Raw genomic sequence first — 19,028 nt, 5'->3', positions numbered from 1 at the left:
TATATATATATATATATATATATATATATATATGTATATATAGTATGTGTGTATATGTGAAACCTGTGTGCAAACCTACCAGATTCTTTTTGTATGTAGGTTGTTTTTCAGGATCAGGGTTAGGGTTATCCTATTTTACCATTGCTTTAATGGTGCATATAGAAAGCCCAAATTATACACATCAAAAATACATATTGCTGCACTATATCTGAAAGACTAAAATTAGGGGATTTCCTACATACTGTTTTTTTTAATGCAATGAAATATAGATCATAGAAAATGATGCCAGGGCCAGCAACATAAAAACCCAGCTGATGATCCAGCAGCTGAGGCCATGTGCACTCTAGTAATGATAGGTTATGGCTGACACTAAATTGCACCATAGCTCCCTCTGTTGGGGAACAGAGGTGCAGCGCTGTCCTTGCACTATAACAGGGTGCCTACCATGGGATGAAGGGTGGGATAGTAAAATGTTTCCTGTTTTACTGACTTCAGTCTGGATTTCAGACATTAGCAAACATTATCATATTGTCTATTTGAATCAGACAGGCTACGTGTCACAATACCCTGTCTTTCGGTCTACATAATATTTGCTAAAACCTTTTCTGTAATAACACACTAGTGAACTGAATTTTTTACAACGATGACTACACATATTTTTTGCATTTGAATTTTTTCCTAAAATATGATTCTGGTGGCTGTGCGAGTTGAGTCAAGCTGTGAGTCACCTAGGGACTGTGAGATGGATGCCATTATGATGTCACCTCCTACTATTGTTTTCTTCTAGACAGAAAACTAACAGAGCAAAGAGAGTTATTAGGATTATATGAGATGATGAAAAAAGAACTCTGGCATGTAGCTGATTTAAATAATGCACAAGTCTAAAAAAAACTTCATTGTGTGTAAAGCCATTTTTTTATATACAATAGGAAAAGGTTAGACCCTCCTTTGTTGCTATCTGTGTCCCTGCTAAAAAAATTATTCCCTTTATTTGTCCTGGTGGCCACTAAGACAAAAAGTGATGGGAAACATTTGTTATCAGTGCAATAGGTAAGGGAAAATCCCCTAATAGAGACACCTGTTACTGGGATGAAAAGTTGGTCATTTGGCATAAATTAAAGGGAAATTTACCCAGTGGGGTGCGGACAGCAAGGAATAACCCAATCAGGGTTTTAACTCTTCCCAGATCTACAAAAAAAGACATAAAAACTAACATTTGGCTGGATGTACACTCAATATTGTGAGCAATAGGGGACGTAGACTACTCCCCTACGTGTTTAAATGAAAATATATATGTGGTAGGATTATTTTTAGTGGCCACATAGATGATATGTGAACGTAAGGGCAGGTTCAGACCTGGATCAGGATCCCTGCGTAGGTCCCAGCAGCGGGCACCACAGCACTGGTTCCCAAAGAATTGACAGCGGGCAGAAGTGAGACTAGTGATGCTGTCCCTATTCATTTTTAATGGGAGAAGCTTCCTGTGGCGTCCCCTGATAGGCAGTGGTTATCTGGCTTAAGGAACCAGGTTGTTCCTGGTAAATACTCATAGTAAGCAGATGGTATGTAAATGACAGTTGTTTAGTTAGTCTTGTACCAATAATATTGCTGTTGCAAATTGTTCTGTAATGAATCTATTTAGGTTATGACAATAGACCTTCCCCTGGTATGCATTAGTGTAATGAAAAAAATCACATGTATGGACTATGTCTATGCCCACATATACATGACACATGCGGCGTGGACACAGGTTGCACAGGACACACAGTAAACCAGCACACACAAAACACACCTGCCATCATGCTGCAGAGAGGAGCCAGGGCCCCGCAAGAAGCGGCGGCTCTTCAACACCCTCTGGTGGTTGGGGAGTGCAGAGAGCTGCACACTGCCAGCATCTCCTCTCTTTTTCTCCCTCCCCTTTTTTCAGTCCTGCCACCAAGGATACATGAGAAATAGTGCCAATGGAGCAGTGGAAAATGTAGTACATTAGCCCTTTCTATGTTTAAAATTTTAGCAAATTGTAAAATAAAATAGTTAAAATATGCATCTTGCCTGTTAGCTGATTTGCAGATTCTGTTATTCTCCTACACTAGGAGCTGGTAATATAGTGCTGGATGGATAGTGGTAGCTCAAAGCACCAAAGGCTTCCTATATCTTGTCAATAGGCACAATGGTTCCACTGCCCAGGGGACCACTGTATGCATGTCAAATCACGATCATCTTGGGTAAAATTGTTTTAATTGCTAATTGTTTTGATTATTTGAGGCATGTACATAGTTTTAGATAGAGGGACCTTACTATGAAATTTACAAAAAGATAGCTGAAAAAGTGAATACCATTATTTAGTTTAAAAGTAAGGAAAACTAAAGCAGCCATCGCATCTAAGGACTAGTAAACTGCAAAGTATTATATTTCATATTTTTTATTTTTTAAAATATTTATTTATTATTATATATGTTATATCCTTTAGGGATGGAAAGCTCATTCCTGATAACCTAGATAGAGCTAATGCTAAGCATACCTTAAGCATTTTTTTCATTAATATTACGATAATAAAAATAATAATTTTAAATTGATTTTTAAAATCAACTACAAGCATTCAATGTACCAAACACTTGTTCGATATTGGATCATTATTACAATCATTTTCATCATTATGTCTAAAATCTGGAAACATTGATTGATTGTTACAAAGTTTTCATCTACTTGATAGAAAATATTACATAGTGTGAGGCTGGCCCATGAATATAGGTTAGGATTTGACTTGCAGCCTCCTCCCAGCATTAAACAGCTTTGCTTTTTGTCACCAGGTATCTGTAGCTACTTTTCAGTTCACCAGTCTAAATCTACTCTGTAAAATGTTTTCATGCCAGTTATTTTAAATGCACTGAACAAGAAAATCACTGGTGATGGAAATTTATGCTAATATATTTTATCTTTCTAAAACCTTAAATAAATTTCCGAATTGTATTTTGTAGTTTGTTTGCAATACTCCTTATCTGAATCAATACAACATTTTCTTTGGTTTTATACTGTAAATTTTAGAAACATACACATTCTAGAAAGATAAAGAAAATTTACCTGGTCATAGAGCTCATCAGCCATTGTTGGTTTAGGTGCTGTGGTCCATTTTGCCCCACGACGGAAATAATCCTTAATTAAGGGACGGTAAGCCCTGTATTCAAAGAAACGGGACCTCCATGCCATGGGAGCTTCAATGATCTCATTACCAACAACCAGCAGGATGTCTCTAGGCATAGCAGCATACAGACCTGCAACAGAACAAAATGATGTCTCAGTACCATTTATAGATTTAGTTATCCACACATTAGATTGGACTTTGATTAAAAAATCAACCACAGGTAATGTTCCCGATTAAAATACTATGCATAGTGCTTGTATTATGAAAGTATTTTCCTTGTTCTTGTTAGTTCTGAAAATCTTTGGCTTATCTCTATAATCAACCCAATGAATATCATTGATCAAAGTGTATTTTAAAGCATAACTTTAGTTCATTTTATTGTTTTGGATAGCAGAGAAAATTAGGCACCCTTCGGTATTTTTTGCAGTCTGGCTCCTCAGAGGTGGGATCTGTTTTCAACTTCCTCTCCCCACAGCAAATGAAAGGAAAGATTTTTACTAGGAAAGATCAAAAGTTCCCAAGCATGGGTTCAAAATATTAGCAGATTGTAGGTGACTGTGGCATTACCAATGATCATCCGAATTGGAAAATCTTTCCTAACACTCCATATCTGTAAATAAGCAAAAGATGAAAAGCAACATCCCTACATTACTAATTACAGCCTCTTTGGAAGTAATAAGGGTTTCACCTAAAACTCATAATGTGTATTTTTATACTTGAATAATGGAAGATAATCATAGGGTCTAAAGCTAAGTTTGGATGAGCAGTGGGAACAAAGGGTCGAGGGGGCTCCCAGCAGTTGGCCCTTTTCCAGGTGCTCAGTTGCCCCAGCTGCTGCAATGTTTTTTGATGAACCAGTGGTTGAACATTTTTCTGTGGGCAGTACCAAACTGCTCACTATTGACCCCAATAACTTCCTATGAGTGATTGGGGGTGGAACGTTACATACAGTATCACAACTGCAGGCAGGGTTCACAGGCTGGAGGAAGCAACTTGGCTGCCCATCTGAACTTTACCCAAAAATGGCTATAAACTACCCAATTTTTTTTTAAATTAGACATTAGATTCTATAAAAAAAATTCATATTTTGGAAATCATTTAAAAGTTAGGGCATTCTTGACCCTTGACTGAATTGGAATGTTCATTTTTTGTTAAACAGACTTCTAGCTAGAATCGCTTCCTAGCCACAGCCATCCCCCAATGATGCACTTCCCAGCATTACCTAGGAAAAACATGGCTCGGTTGGTTGTTATTGCAGTTTGGGTTGGGTTGGGTGGTAAGAAGTGTTGGAGGGTGGCAGCCACTGTGTTTTGACTGAAACTCTTTAGTAACCACCCAAAAACTGTGGTTACTGAACAGTGCCGGGTGGTGCACCCGGCTAAAAGGGGCTGGGGAGAACACTGTTTTGTAAACACCTGGGAACACTCCAGTTGGCTGTGGTTGTTAGAGATTGTCTAGTTTAATGTTGGTTATGCTGGTCAATGTATGCAAAGCAGTAATCCAGGTAAATGATCGATATCAACATTATACCTGTTCCTGCAGCTATCAGTTAGTGTATGGTGAACTTTATAAAGCTTTACCACTGTATCATAGAAGCTCTCTTACTATGGCAAAAAAATCATGGAAGCCTGACACCTAATAAATAATGCAGAATAGTAATTCCAATAACACAACATAATGTATACCAACATAACATAGCAAAACCAGAACTGTTTGTGCCCTTTTGAGTAGATTACTCCATCTTGTAATTTATAAACCCATTGCCTTGGTTTTTTGTACCTTTTCCCCTCTATCATTCATTATTATTTCTTTTGTCTGTATACCCCTAGTAGTTTCTAAGTTTTTTGGTCCCATATCCCACTGTGTAGCCTTTTTATGTTCCCCAGTGACCTAGTGTCAAGTGTAGCGTGCCAGCATCAATAGATAAAGAGATACATAAACAAAGGAATTCATTATTTATCTTCAGGGTGTCTGGGCAGCAGCAACAATAAGTATTTGTTTGAATCATTGGTGGTTCTGTGTTAAAAATGTGAAAAACTGAATGGAAGCACTTTAATAGTTAAGAAAGTGATGTCACCGCTGAACAATTGGAGAACTTCCATTTTGGGTTGTTCAAATTTTGAGCACTTTTTTAATTCTTGTTGTTATAGTAAGTGATCACAAATGTCTACTTTTTCTGCTTCAGTCAAATGATCCATTAAAGACACAGACAGATCCTTTTTCAGAATACGTTTACAGACAGTCACTCCAGTAATACAGCAATACCACTAAAAGTCAAGAATGTTTCAGGGTGTATCCTGTCACCTGGCAGAGGGGTGGTTAATCTGTATGTGTTACGTCAGGGAGCAGACATTCCCTCAATGGTTAGTACAGGCCCACGCATATTGTGGAACTGGTTATTATGGTTGAAAGCCATTTGCTGTCATGACAACACACACAGGCATGAGAATCCCAGCAACAAAGCTTCTACTCATGAGCTCCGAGTGGATGGTTTAATGAATGTCATTTTCATCTGCTTGCCTTTGGAAAAACAAGTGCCCCTCGCTGTCCTTTTGCCACCTCAACAAGATCTGACCACTATGCTCTGAGGTTGCCTCTGCTAGTAATATCCGGCAAGCTTCAAAACAAAATAATAAAAAGGCCAAAACTTATCATTTAACATGCTTAAAAAATAGACGCTACCGGGACAAAAGTTCTTTCCAGAGTATGAGGGACTTTATACAAAGACTTATCAGCCTCCTGTGATTTTCCCAAGCTAGAGAAAAAGATTAGTCACTTTTATTTGAACAAAGCTGACCTCTTCTGAGTTTGCTGCGCATAACACAAAGCCGAACACAAAGTCCAATGCGGGTCATTCATTAAAATGTGACAGTTTAATCTACTGCATGCTCTGCAAAAAAAGTGTGGGGGTGCTGTTAACCCCAAGGTTCAACACTGAATTGCAGAAATAAAGTCTTTATTCTGCACATTTAGGAGGATGGTTCTATGTGTTTTTAAATATGCATGACATACAAGGAGGGGTAAATGACAAATACCCCAGTAGCTGTTCTATTCTTCTTCATTAACGTATGAGGGTGGTAGGTGAGTGGGTGAGAAGGCAACAGTGTGATATGTTCCTAAAGTGTACCTAAACTCAGAATTTTCACTTTACATAAAAGGGTAGACAATTACTGTTTGTATCTTTTTAATTGCGCCGCTCTCCTAATTCTCGATAGCCTAGGTGATCGAGAATAAATGGAAGCGCAGAGCCTCCCGGGAAACCTACGTCACGCATCCCGGGAGGCTCTTGACTGTTCCCTCATCTTGGGCATGCGCAAAAGGACCCGTTTCATCAAAAGGGACAAAAATTGCCGATCTCACAAATGCGTAGTGAGATCAGTAAGTTTTTTCCCCAATCTACGTCACCCAATCTCACGCCTGCGTCAGGTGACGTATAAAGGGGAACCTGGAAGGAGTGGAGAAGATATAGGTGTCTGGCGCGCCGTCCCAAAGATGAATACCAGGACGACGCGGGACCCGATGAGAGAAACCTCACAACGGATCGACTGCTCTGCGGGATTGAAGGTAAGTGTGATTTTATTGTTTTTGGTAGTTTGGGGTTTACTTTCCCTTTAAATAGAACTGCATAGATTTTTAGTTAATGCTGCTAACAAATTATGAATATTATTATAGAACAAACCACTATTCTTCCACAGATATGTGTATCAAACTACAGGTGAACTACAGGGACACAGGCAGTACAATGATACATTCTAATACTAGAGAGAACCACATTCTCACGGTTCTCTATAGCCCCTTTTACCCAGGTACACTGCCTGGCACCTTTGAGTAACCACCCGGCTGTTTTTGGGTGGTTACTGAAGAGTTGGGTCACTAAAATTTCTTCCCACCCAGCTCCAAAAAATTTCTGGTGTGGTGAACACTGCACACTGATACTGTGCAATGGGGGCACAGATAATATCCCACCTTCTACCATTTATAAGGATTTGTGAAAGCATTTACATGTAATTTCGGCTGCCATCAGAAATTTCTAAGCCCTGTACTAAGTAACCCCCCCCCCTTCCCCTCATATCTAAATGTTCCATCATTGCAAAAACCAAGCTCTTTTGATTGGGGCCTGGTACAAAAATACCCCTTATACCCCCCCCCCCCCCCACCCAATGGCATATTAATATCAGCTCCCAAGAATTCTTTTAGAATCAACCAATATAACAAAAGCAATTATAATAGTAGATTTAACAGACCAAGGGGGAACATATATGAGCTCTTTATTGTTAGGGTACATTCAAAGTTAATTTCACTTTTTTAATAAAACCCAGCCATTATTAGCAGCTTACCTGTAGATTCAAAGTCAGGTGTCTTATACTGAACTGACCAATCGATGATCTCAGGTCTTTGAACAATAACGCCTTCATGTTGTAAAATATTGCACATTTCCTCAATTTCCTGAACAGCTTTCTTCACGTGTTCCTGAGGAAACCTCTGTCCTCCATAATTCTGGTAGAAAGGCCAGTACTTTTCATACGTGTTGGCCTAATATGGACAAAAAGAAATGCACATTTTCAGCTTGCACTTTAAAAATAATGTTCATTTTGTGTTCTCATGGAACTTCTACCATAAATCTGGTAATGTGATATGTCATGTTAGAGTACTGTAATTTGTCTATAAACAGACATCTCTCACCCACTTCTACGTCTCAGACTTCTCATGCTATGTTATATAATACAGTCATTTCAGATTCTCTTTTTCTCGCTGGCAAAAATATTTTAAGAAACAGATGCAACACTAGATGTCACGGACAGCTGCCTCCTGACGTGGAGGTTAATGGCTTTGCCAGACCAGCTTTGTCACTATTGCATTTCTCTGTAAAGGGCTATGACGAATATGCTTTTAACCCTTCTTTTTTGGCTGGATTTTGCGTATCCTGCCATAAAAATGTGTTTTGATCTGTACCAATATAAGACATTGATGAGTTTACTATAATTGTTTTAGCCAGAACTGTGCAGCTTTTATCACACAATCATATAGAGGAAGGCTAGCAATGAATACTGCCTGTCTACCTCCATTAATGATTTACTAGCAGGTAGAATGACTACTGAGGTAATATATATATATGTGTTTGTATATACTTTTTTATTTTTACTATAGTAAGGCAAAAATTTTGCATATGCATTTTCTGTTGCCCCCTACGTGACCAGCAGGTGGAGGTCTGGGCCCTTTTTTTATTTTTTGCTGTCTTATTAGTTGTTCACAGAGCCCAGGAGCTCAAGAAGAAGTGCATATGTTGCTAAGCCAGAGCAGTGACGTATGTAACAATATCACACAGTTTCATCTGAAGTTTCAGTCTGGCATAGGGAGCCTCAAGACGGGGAGCTACTGCTGTGCTGTGTGTTTAGCAAAACCGTGGAGCCTGGAGGAGAGCAGGTCAAGTGACAGGTCACAATACTAAATGCTCCTCCAATCACCAAACTTTACCTGCTCCATTGAAGGTAGGAACACTGTGGGGGCTCCTGTCTTGTTTTTTGCATTAACTATCAATAAGGTCTGTTACTCTGATCCAGCTGAAATGAAAATTCATAAAGAACCCCATATTGCTTTATAAATCTTTTTTCAGCAGTGGTTGTCAGTGTTTATTTATCTATTTACATTTAGAACATCTCCAAAAGGCTGAAACACCAGATAGAATGGTGAAGGAAGTGCTGTGGCTCAGTGGTTAGCACTCTGGCCTTTGCAATGCTAGGTCCCAGGTTCAGGTCTTAACCAGAACACTATCTGCATGGAGTTTGCAGGTTCTCCTTGTGTTTGTGTGGGTTTCCTACCACAATCCAAAAACATGCAGTTAGGTTAATTGGCTTCCCCCCCAAAAAATTGACCTTAGACTGTATTAAAGACATATGACTATAGTAGGGACATTAGATTGTGAGTCACTTAGAGGGACAGTTGGTGACATGACTTTGGACCTTGTACAGTTCTGTGTAATTTGTTGGCGCTATATAAATACTGTGTAGTAATAATCTAAGAAATATGCATAGACTAAGTTCTCCATGTCCAATTATCTGCGAGCATGACTTTAATAAAAGAGAAGGAAGCTGTCGTTGTTTTTGCACATGGTTTTGTAGCACGCTACATGTTTTCCCCATTCCAAAACCACAGAGTATTGAAAAGGGGCGAGTCCCCAGGGAATATGTCTTGTACAGTCTGCTGTTCCTGTCTCTAAGTGATGAGCTCTGCAGCCAAACAAGAGCTCCAGCTGTCCTCATGTCACATGCATGCATCTCATGTGATATTTCTCACATTCTTCCCATGGCCACGTATGTGCACTACAATCAGCGTCTGTCTGTAGTAATTTACAATAGCATATAGCACCACTGCTATATTCCTCTCCTTCTCTTCAAATATACTTTCTAAGGATTTACGTGTATGTCATAGTTGACAGAAATAGTTGGGAGAATAAAAATATATTGCTGCAAAAATTCAGCATTTAAAATAGGAGTATGAACATAAATTTAAGTTTTACACAAAAAGTTTTTTTATAGTTTTTAATATTATCAAACCTTTTAGATTATAATATAAAATAATACTAAAATATAATGTTTTACACATAAAACTTTACAGTATTAGTCGCTCCTATTAAAGTACATTGACTTTGATAGCCCAGCACCATCATCTTGCATTATGTTTGTCTTTACTGCATCCTGCCTCTCATCCACATGAGTAGGTAATTTGATATCCAGCTATTCAGATGTATTAACAACCAAAACTTCAAAGAGATGTTAGATTTTTATCATTGGTGATCATTGTTCATGATTTTCTTGAAAATCTGGTATCACTACAGGTGCCCACAACATTGTCCATTGATCTGCCCTGCCAGATAAGTAAATGAATGAATGCTAACAAGGACTATTGTAGTCCCAGCAGCAAGGAACCTCCCTGCTTGACCTTCTCCCTTGCCTTGTACTCCTCATAAATCAAATCATACTGCCTGACAGTAACTGTCTGTACAGCAATCTCTCATAAAACTGTCATTCAAAATGATTCCCATCAATCATTTTTGGGCAACAATCGAATATCTCTACAAGCTTTAGGCTTACTAGGCAATTTACAGCATTGCATAATTGATCTTGGTAAAAAAAAAAACAAAAAAACAAAGCTGACTAGTTTGCTTCCCGCAGGCAGCAACTGGCCAAAATGACAAATGTACATAGAATATTAGACTTCTAACATAATATATTCTCTTTAAATCTAATGTTTAATTTTAACCATTAGGACATCTGTAAATCACAAGCCTAATAAACAGGTTATGCTATAACTTTTTGGAAACCTAATAAAAATAATAGTAAGAAGCATCACATAAAAAACATTATAGGGTAATAAAGGTTTCTGGATTTATCTCAAATACCATTATATTGCCAGAGAGGGTAGGGATGAAAAAACATGCAATGCCAATTATGATGAAGGGTACAGTAGGGTACCCAGGTATTTATTCAGAACATATGTTAGCACTGTACAAAAGAAAAGCATGACCTGAAGTCTGTATACAGTCATTGGTAATTTTGGGTGCTTGTAGTAATCCCCATTATGGAAACATCCGCTAGCCAAGTTGTATAAAGCGCTGACACTATAAACTCAGAGCGTGTTTGCAATATTACATTCATATTAATAACACTGGATAGCTGGGAACATCTAAATCCTTCTGCCACCTATTCTAACACCTGTGCACACATTACTCTTGGCACTTGGCAGCATTGCAGCCATTTGGGAATACGTGTTGTGTCAACCAGGGTTAATGACTGTATTGTGAGAAAGTAGATGCAACAGTTGTCTGTGTTTGTTTGCCACAACCTGGCATAAATTAGTGCCTTGGCTTTAATTTCCTGTGTAAACAGAAATCAAATAAATTAGCAGCTTACCTTGACTTCCACTGTAAATGGAGGAACACTTGCATTTTCTGGTCTTCCCACAATGACTTCCTCCAGTGGATCCCACTCATTGTAGGAGCAGACAGGAGAGTCTTGGAGGGTGGTTTCGTCAACAGTGCAGGTTTTCTGAGAAGCTGCAGCTGCCTGGGTGCTCTGGAAAGTTCGCTGCACCCATCCGACGAAGCCCTTGCTCAGCTGAAATGATAAAAGAACCCCAATAAATAAAACCTTTTTTTATACAATGTAAGGATATATATATATATATATATATATATATATATATATATATATATATATATATATATATATACACAAATAGATACACTTTCAAGGTCTCTAGTTTATGTAGTCTGCTAACTGGTACATAAACTTTTTTAAGTAATGGTGAAACTTTATAAAGCACTTTAGAGATTTGTTGGAAGAAATGTGTATGCGCTTGCATGTATCCACCTAGCGGTACCTGGGCACATTGCAGTTTGCATGCTTGGCTGCTGTACAGTTTAGCAGAAATGCACGCTCTTGCATAAGGGCCTGTTGTCTAAGCTGAGATTAATGGCCATGTTCTGAGGTCTTCCATGCCACACTGCACGTACACATGACATATTTTATCAAGCACTCCAGAGAGTTGCACTGTGCTCTTGGAGAACCAGTGGTCAAAGTAAACCATGTAACAGCTGCTGTAAACAAGATTATAGTCCCTATCTTATCAGGCACCTCTGAGCTGAACATGTGGTCTTCCTATGGTCAGAGCATTTCCTATGGTTTGTTCAATAAGAACAGCTAGTGTGCTTTGCACACTTATTTGTTTAACCCATTTGATTCCAGGGCAGAATTCAGCCCTGAAGGGATTTTGCCAGAAATCAGCTAGGTTTGCAAAATCAGCTGCAAAAAATAACTGCTGATTGCTGAATTGCAGAATTGGAGGCAGTGTCATTAATTCTTTAGAGCTCTTGTGTCATGAAATCAAATTCTCTATTAAGAATAACTCTAAAAAGTACTCTGGTGACATTATTTTTTAAGGATATGTAGGCACTGTATTTTTTTGCAGCCAGTGGAGGAAAGAGACTTTTGTGCAAAACCAATTTTGACACCATTACTGAACCCCTAGCCAAATGCAACTAAAACCTAATTACTGTGAATTGAATGACAGGTCGTTAAAGTGAGCCATATACAAATGTACGTGACTGTGGGAGGGGTCCCAGCGCCCTTTTGACCGGCATACAGTAAAAACTGATCCCTGTGTCCCTGAGCACTCTGAGCATATAGTATGTCAACCAAATCTTGGAGAACATTCAATGCTGCTCCCTGCTTTGAGGCTAAGTGATTTACATTTCAACGAAATATTAAGCACATTACTATAGTTCTGGATAGGTCAATAATACTGTCATCACTGGGATATGGTGAATGTGAACAGTTCATTTAAAACATAATGTCATTCAAGGTGATATGAGGTTCAAGTCAGACAGCAAGAGCCAACCATGTGCATGATAAGGAATGCCACTAATCTGATTAACGTTAATTTCTCTGATGTAATATGAAACATGAATTACTTTGGGAATGTACTAAAGGCATAGAAACTGTTCACTTTCAAAAGCTTAGTAATGTCAAGCTGTGTTTAGTTTACACCTAATCATGTCCAAGGGAAATGTAAACAGGATTTTTGTTTATTTGTTAAGCTAGACGAATGGGCTGTTTGCAAGGTGAACATACTTTTTACAATGTGAACATTCACTTTGGTAAGTAAAAAGCTTCAAGCATGTAAAGTTACTTTGTTATAACTGTGGCATATAAACATTTCATTAACACCCTAGTGTAATTACTGGATGGACGTGATTTATATAAACTAAAAAGAAACAAAAAAAATGACAATGACAAAAAAACAGAGGTATATAAGGTATACCAGCCCTGTGGAATTACAATTAGAAAGTAGTATTTTGTAAACATGCATTGTAATTTTTGCAAGATTAGCCCAATTTATTTATGAAATAAAAACACAAAATTGTTAGTTCTGCCCCTAACATCATCTAAAACAAAATTGTATTAGCACTCTGCAACAAGTGGAAGTGTTTTCACACTTTGGTTCTGAATTTGAAATGGGGGGGGGGGTGCATTCCAGTTTTTTTTTTAGTGTGCTCTAACAACTGGAGAGCTGCAGCCATTCCTGCCAATCACATAATTGGAGTCCATAAAGTGAATTGCATTGCAGTGACTTGGGGACTTATTTACTAAGGAAGGGCAAGTATGCAGAAACCAATGTGTGTTAATTTTGTTAGTGCAAGCTGAACTGTACACCTGGTTATTGACTCAAGAACACAAAGGTAGCAGCCACAGAAAATGTTTCAGTACTGTGTAAGCTAAGATATGTAAATTCTAACATTTTTACAATATCTTTTTTTTTCTACTTGCAAAAACATAATAACCTAAATGTAGTCATTTAAAAAGTACCAAAAACAAGTAAATGCAGAACTACATGTAAGGTCACAATTTGGAAGTTATTCAGGTTAAGCATAACTGGCCACAGACATATTATTTATCAATCTATGTCTTGGGGAAAGCAGGCATAATGACTATTTTTTAAGGGGCAAGGATCAGTCTGACATGATAGAAGGCATTCACTATTGTTTGACCTGCTTCCTCTTCTATATGCTAAATAGTAAACGCTCATATGGCTTTAGCCTTCCTTTTTGGCATCTGAGCATAAAACACTAGGTAGGACTAGAGTTCCTGTTTTTGTTGCTGTCTTTATTCCTGTTTCAAAGACAACACTGCACAGGAAGTGATGAGAAATTTCCCTAGTATGAAATAAAATAATCCTGACAAAGTTATCCTACTCTAATGCAAAACCTGGCTGAAGTTTGGGTGTCAGTCTGCTAAACAAAGTTTGAAATTTTTGCACATTATGAACAATTTTCATGTTGGTGATGATCAGCCCTTTAATGGATAAGAATTGTATTTAAAAATGCTCTCTATTCCTAAATCTCCTAAATATACTAAAATTGTTCTCTGTTTTCAACTGGTGCAATATAAAAAAAACAAGGTGGTTGTGTATACACAAATATCCCCTTACCAAGAATGCAGAAACATCATTGTGGATACACACAGGGCAATATAACCTGTACACCTTGGATTACAAGTACTTTGTAGAGTTTGTGTATTACTGCAGGCTCAGCACAGATATAACATTTGTAAATAAAAACATGGTAAACTCCTATGCTCCAAAGATGGAACTTTGAGCACTTCCAGTTGCTGATTCTGCAGTGAAATTATATTGCATTGTTCCCAGGCTCATTTAACAGTTGCATGATATGATGAATGAATGAATTAAATACAGCTGAAGGTGTGGATTCAGAAAGAACAGCACAAATCTGATAACAGAGACATTCAACAAACTGCATCCTTGGCATTGTCACCATGAAAGATAATATGCTGGTTCACAAGGCTAAATTCATTTCAAGGATGCTGATTCTGTAACAAGAAACTATACCCATATGCAGCTATCACATGGCAAACATGTCTACAACTGAACATATACCCAGCTGCATGTTGGTATATTACTGCCTATGATCTAATATTGTATAAATTGCAGTAACTGGTATATCTGAGCCGGGATTTTGCAATGTGAACAGTCATGGCATAAGGAATGAACTATAAGAATACAGACCATGGATCCTATGTAGTGGACAGCTTCAGCTCCCCTGCTTCCTCCTCTTACACATCTTACACGCAGCATGGTGCCTGGGCTACCTAAGGGAAGGAATGTTCTCAATGAATGAATGAGACAGATCAAAAGCCTTGTGTTGTCCCAACTCAAGCCAAGTGGTTTGGGCAGGGTAAGGCTGTAAAAGCTCTTTATATGAACTCCACAACCCTCTCCATTGGCTGCTGCTGATAACAGGTGGTGATAGTGTCAAAGCTAAAGGTCACAAATTCCCAGATTAGAAAGTGTCTCTTCCAAGAAACATAGCACCTTTTCCCTTTTTAAGCTGCAGAAAGACAGTAGGAATTAATACATAAAAACAAAGTATGGGAACATCTGCCAGGACAACACACACACAGTGCAGCAGCAGAATATGTAACCGAGAGCTGGCAATATAGGAAAAACTAGTGAATGTGAAATAGTCATGCTTCACCCACATCTCATTTACTATTGTCCATACTTCCTTACAGTATATTTCATACGCAAGAGATTACAATCACCCAGCTAGCGCCAATAACTGTTGAACTGAGAGATGATCTCATGTCTATAGGAGGCCTCTTGAACCCTCCAGACAGGCACTGTCTAGGAACAAGTGATTGAAAAATTTAAGAAAAAGGCTGGGACTTTTTTTTTTTATTTTCCATTGAACAAGCTTTTTGCATGTCCACGGACGAGGGATGTTATTATGTGCAGCCTGACCATAAGCCGTATTTCCCTGTGTTGACATGTTAGTCATTAAAGTGCTTAATTAAAGCTCAAAGAACATCTGTTTTAGGATATGCAATCCCTTATTCATTGCAGCCTGATATTTGTAGCCTACTGTAAGGTATGTCATTTTTTGGGACAGACAGGACATTCATTTGTTTGCAGATTAGTATAAACATGTTTTGGAAATAGATACTAAAAAATAATTTTCCTGTACCTTTTTCATTGCAACAATTACTTAATTTTTACTACACAGTATTTATATAGTGTCATCATATTACGCAGCGCTGTACAAAGTCCATAGCCATGTCACTAACTGTCCCTCAGGAGCTCACAATCTAATGTCCCTACCGTAGTCATGTGTCATTATTGTAGTCTAAAGTCAATTTTTAGGGAGAACCCAATTAATCTCACTGCATGTTTTTGGGATGTTTTAGGAAACCAGAGTACGCTAAGGAAAGCCACACAGACACGGGGAGAACCTGCAAACTCCATGCAGATAATGTCCTGGGTGGGAATCAAACCCAGGACCTAGCACTGCAATGGCCAGAGTGCTAATCCCTAAACCACCATACATTGCCAGATATTCACCCCAAAATATAACTGCTTAATCTGATTAAAATCATACCATATAAGTGTGATTTGTATGAAATGTAGCAGAATGGTAAAGCTGAAAGTGAATATATGTCAGTATTCTCCCCAGCCCGTTTTAGCTGGGCGCACCACTCGGCACTTAGTAAGTAACTTAGCACAGTAACCACCCGGATGTTTTTCGGTGGTTACTAATGAGCTGGGTCCCAATACAAAGGTTGGCACCCACCTCCAATTTCTTACCACCCATTGAATAAATTCTGGAAAAAAAGATTAGTTTACTTAATTTTTTAGCGAAACATTAAAATAAGATCAGGTCTGGTTGGTGAGGTCATGAGGCTACGTACACACCTCAGATGATTCTTGTCCAATAATCGCCTCAGGGCTGATATCGGACGAGAATCTAGTGTGTGTACAGCGCTTGTCATTTGGACGATCATTCTGGCGGATCCACAGATGGCGGAAGAAAAGTGAAGGTGAGAGAGTGCAGCAGGGTGCCGATTCATCGCTCTCCCCCCTCCCCTCCCCATGGAGCAGAAAAACTCTGTATGTACAGTGCTCATTCATGCATTGTGCAGTTTTTTGTTGTTGGAAAGAATCGTGAAAGATCCTTTCCAACGACAATTATTGCACGTGTGTATGCAGCCTTTATCACAACTTTTTCACAGGTTTGGGATTGCAAAAAAATCCAAATGGCATTGTGTTTGTTTTAGAGAGTATTAGACGTTCACAAATGCTATCTGGACCATCCAACGTCCTTGTTGGGATTTAGGAATTAATCTAGAGAGGGAATATTTTTTTTTTTAGAAAAACTTATCTATTGCTGCAGGAAGACAGAGCTTTCGGAACAGAGCTGCAACAGCTTTGCCTGAGGCTCAGTACTCAGGAAGTGTCATGACGTCACTCATATCATCACACTGGTTTAAATGTAAACAAGATGCAGAATCATTGTGTTTACAGTGTTACCCTTCAAATTCCTCCATGGAAGGCCTTGTAACAAGATCTAAGAAGCTAATTGTAAGCTTAGTGCTAGATCCTGGCTATCACTGACCTTGAGATGACACCAAGAGTCTGGGTGTCATTAAAAAAATCAGGGCAATTAGCCACTGTCCATGCCCCCTTTTAAAATTACACCTGGGATTCAAGTGGTTAAAATGATCCTTTTGAAGTCCCTATCTGCTAGAGATTGGAAGAATCCTCTGCATAGTTTGCTGTTCAGAGGCAATCCCTCTAGAAAAGCAATCACAGAAAATTCAAAACGATTAGATTAGTTTTAGGTTGATCCACCAGAAAAACGGGTCTGGGTAAATGTCTTATCACTTCCCAAGTATATCAGCTGAGATATGCCTGTTGCATTCTCCAGGGCGTGGTCAGTCTTTCCTTCCGCAATGTACAGGTAAATGACTCTCAGAATCTACCATGGGGTGTAAATCTCCCCACAGCGTGCATATTTGATGGGCCATACCCCTACCTCTAACTGTCTTAAGTGTGCACAGGATAAGGCAGATTTATACCATGCTTTTTGGAACTGCCGTGAAATAAAAAGGTTCTGGCAAGAGGTGGCTCATTACATCACTTCTCATTTGATTAACTATGTTCCACTGACCCCAGAATGGGCTATTTTAGGTACCTATCATTTACAAGGTGCAAAGATTACTAGGGGCAGCCGCAGTTTATTAGCTGTTCTCTCCTTCTGGCCAAAAAAAATAAATACTACATAAATGGCTAGACTCAAATCCACCGACACTTGGGCTTTTTCAGGAAAAAATGGGATATGTTTTCAGAATGGCCTGAATTGAGGCATCTCTGGATAAGGAAACTAAGGTGGGGACATTTTTTGAAATATGGGAATCCTATATAGAGACCCAGTCTCCTTCAATAAAACGTCAGAATATGTCTACCTTTGAACATACCTCTTGGTATGCTTCGTGCATGTTAGAAAATGACCTCCCTGTGGTCAAATGATATGTGAATGAAAACTTTCTGATATTGTCAACGAGATGGTGTAACCATTTTTTCCTCCTTCCATGTTATATAAGTATATTTTCATATGCCTGTCTTTTTTTCTTTTTTTTTTGTTTCCTTTTGTCTGTTTGTCTGTTTAGTTTTCCTTGTTTTTTTTCTGTTTTTTTTTTATTTTTTCCATGTATATTTTTCTACACATTTGTATATTTTATGTCAATGTATTTGTTATAAACCTGATTGTTGATTGTAACATCCTTCAATAAAAAGTTTTTAAAAATAAAATGATCCTTTTAAACCTCATACCGATGTCCGATATCCGAGAAATTGTTGCTGGAAACAATCTTTCATGGCCATTACCAGTGATAGATGAATGAATGATTAAGCAGAGTACACAAATCCCCATTGTTTTCTATAGAGGAGGAGTAGAGAGTGGCACCCCATTGTGCTCTATTCAATAGGAATGCACAACAGTCCTTAATGATTGGTTGTTCCTCAATTTGCCATAGTTGACTTATGACTGACATGGGGGTACGGTCAGATTTTAGTCTGACATGAGCATTACCAAGCGCAACAATCATCTAAAGTGTGTACGTAGCTGAAGACCTAGTTTCCTTTACCAAAAGTGAAGAAAATCTCTGAATGCCTCATCTGCCTATTTGCCTCAATGTCAACTGCCTTCGGCTCCAATATACACACTACAGGGGAACACGGCTGTCTCTACCGATGCTCAGATCTAGTTCAGAGAATGGATACACAAATATATAAAACATTATTTATTTGGAAACCCATTATTCAAGATTGTTGAAAATGTAGCAAACATAGAATCTTCCACCCACTGGTAGCACCTACACAGTAATACAGGCCATGCTTATGAACATTTGCAGTGTGCCGAGTTGTACTCACGCCTGAGTCTGTATATCATTTGTGGAACAAAAACAAAAGTTTGTACTGTATGTTTACACTGACCTCAAGTGTAACATGCTTTTTGTTGAAAAGGTTGGAAGATGTG

At 38.5% G+C, this 19,028-nt stretch overlaps 1 protein-coding gene across 1 annotated transcript in view; it reads right to left on the bottom strand.

Annotated features, from left to right (window-relative positions):
* GATM (glycine amidinotransferase) overlaps positions 1-14,872 on the bottom strand; it is a 19,229-nt gene extending 4,357 nt beyond the window's left edge. Inside the window, exons 1-4 of the mRNA XM_072402433.1 lie at positions 14,723-14,872; positions 11,053-11,256; positions 7,480-7,675; positions 3,082-3,272 (exon numbers count right to left, since the gene is read on the bottom strand). Coding sequence (XP_072258534.1) covers positions 3,082-3,272; positions 7,480-7,675; positions 11,053-11,256; positions 14,723-14,791 — 660 coding nt within the window. The 5' untranslated portion in view covers positions 14,792-14,872. The remainder of the gene's footprint in view (positions 1-3,081; positions 3,273-7,479; positions 7,676-11,052; positions 11,257-14,722) is intronic.
* Positions 14,873-19,028: the final 4,156 nt, after the last annotated feature.

The sequence above is a fragment of the Pyxicephalus adspersus genome, chromosome 2, assembly GCF_032062135.1.
Source record: "Pyxicephalus adspersus chromosome 2, UCB_Pads_2.0, whole genome shotgun sequence".
Classification (NCBI taxonomy): Eukaryota; Metazoa; Chordata; class Amphibia; order Anura; family Pyxicephalidae; genus Pyxicephalus; species Pyxicephalus adspersus.
This window is presented reverse-complemented; position numbering and strand designations above follow the sequence as displayed.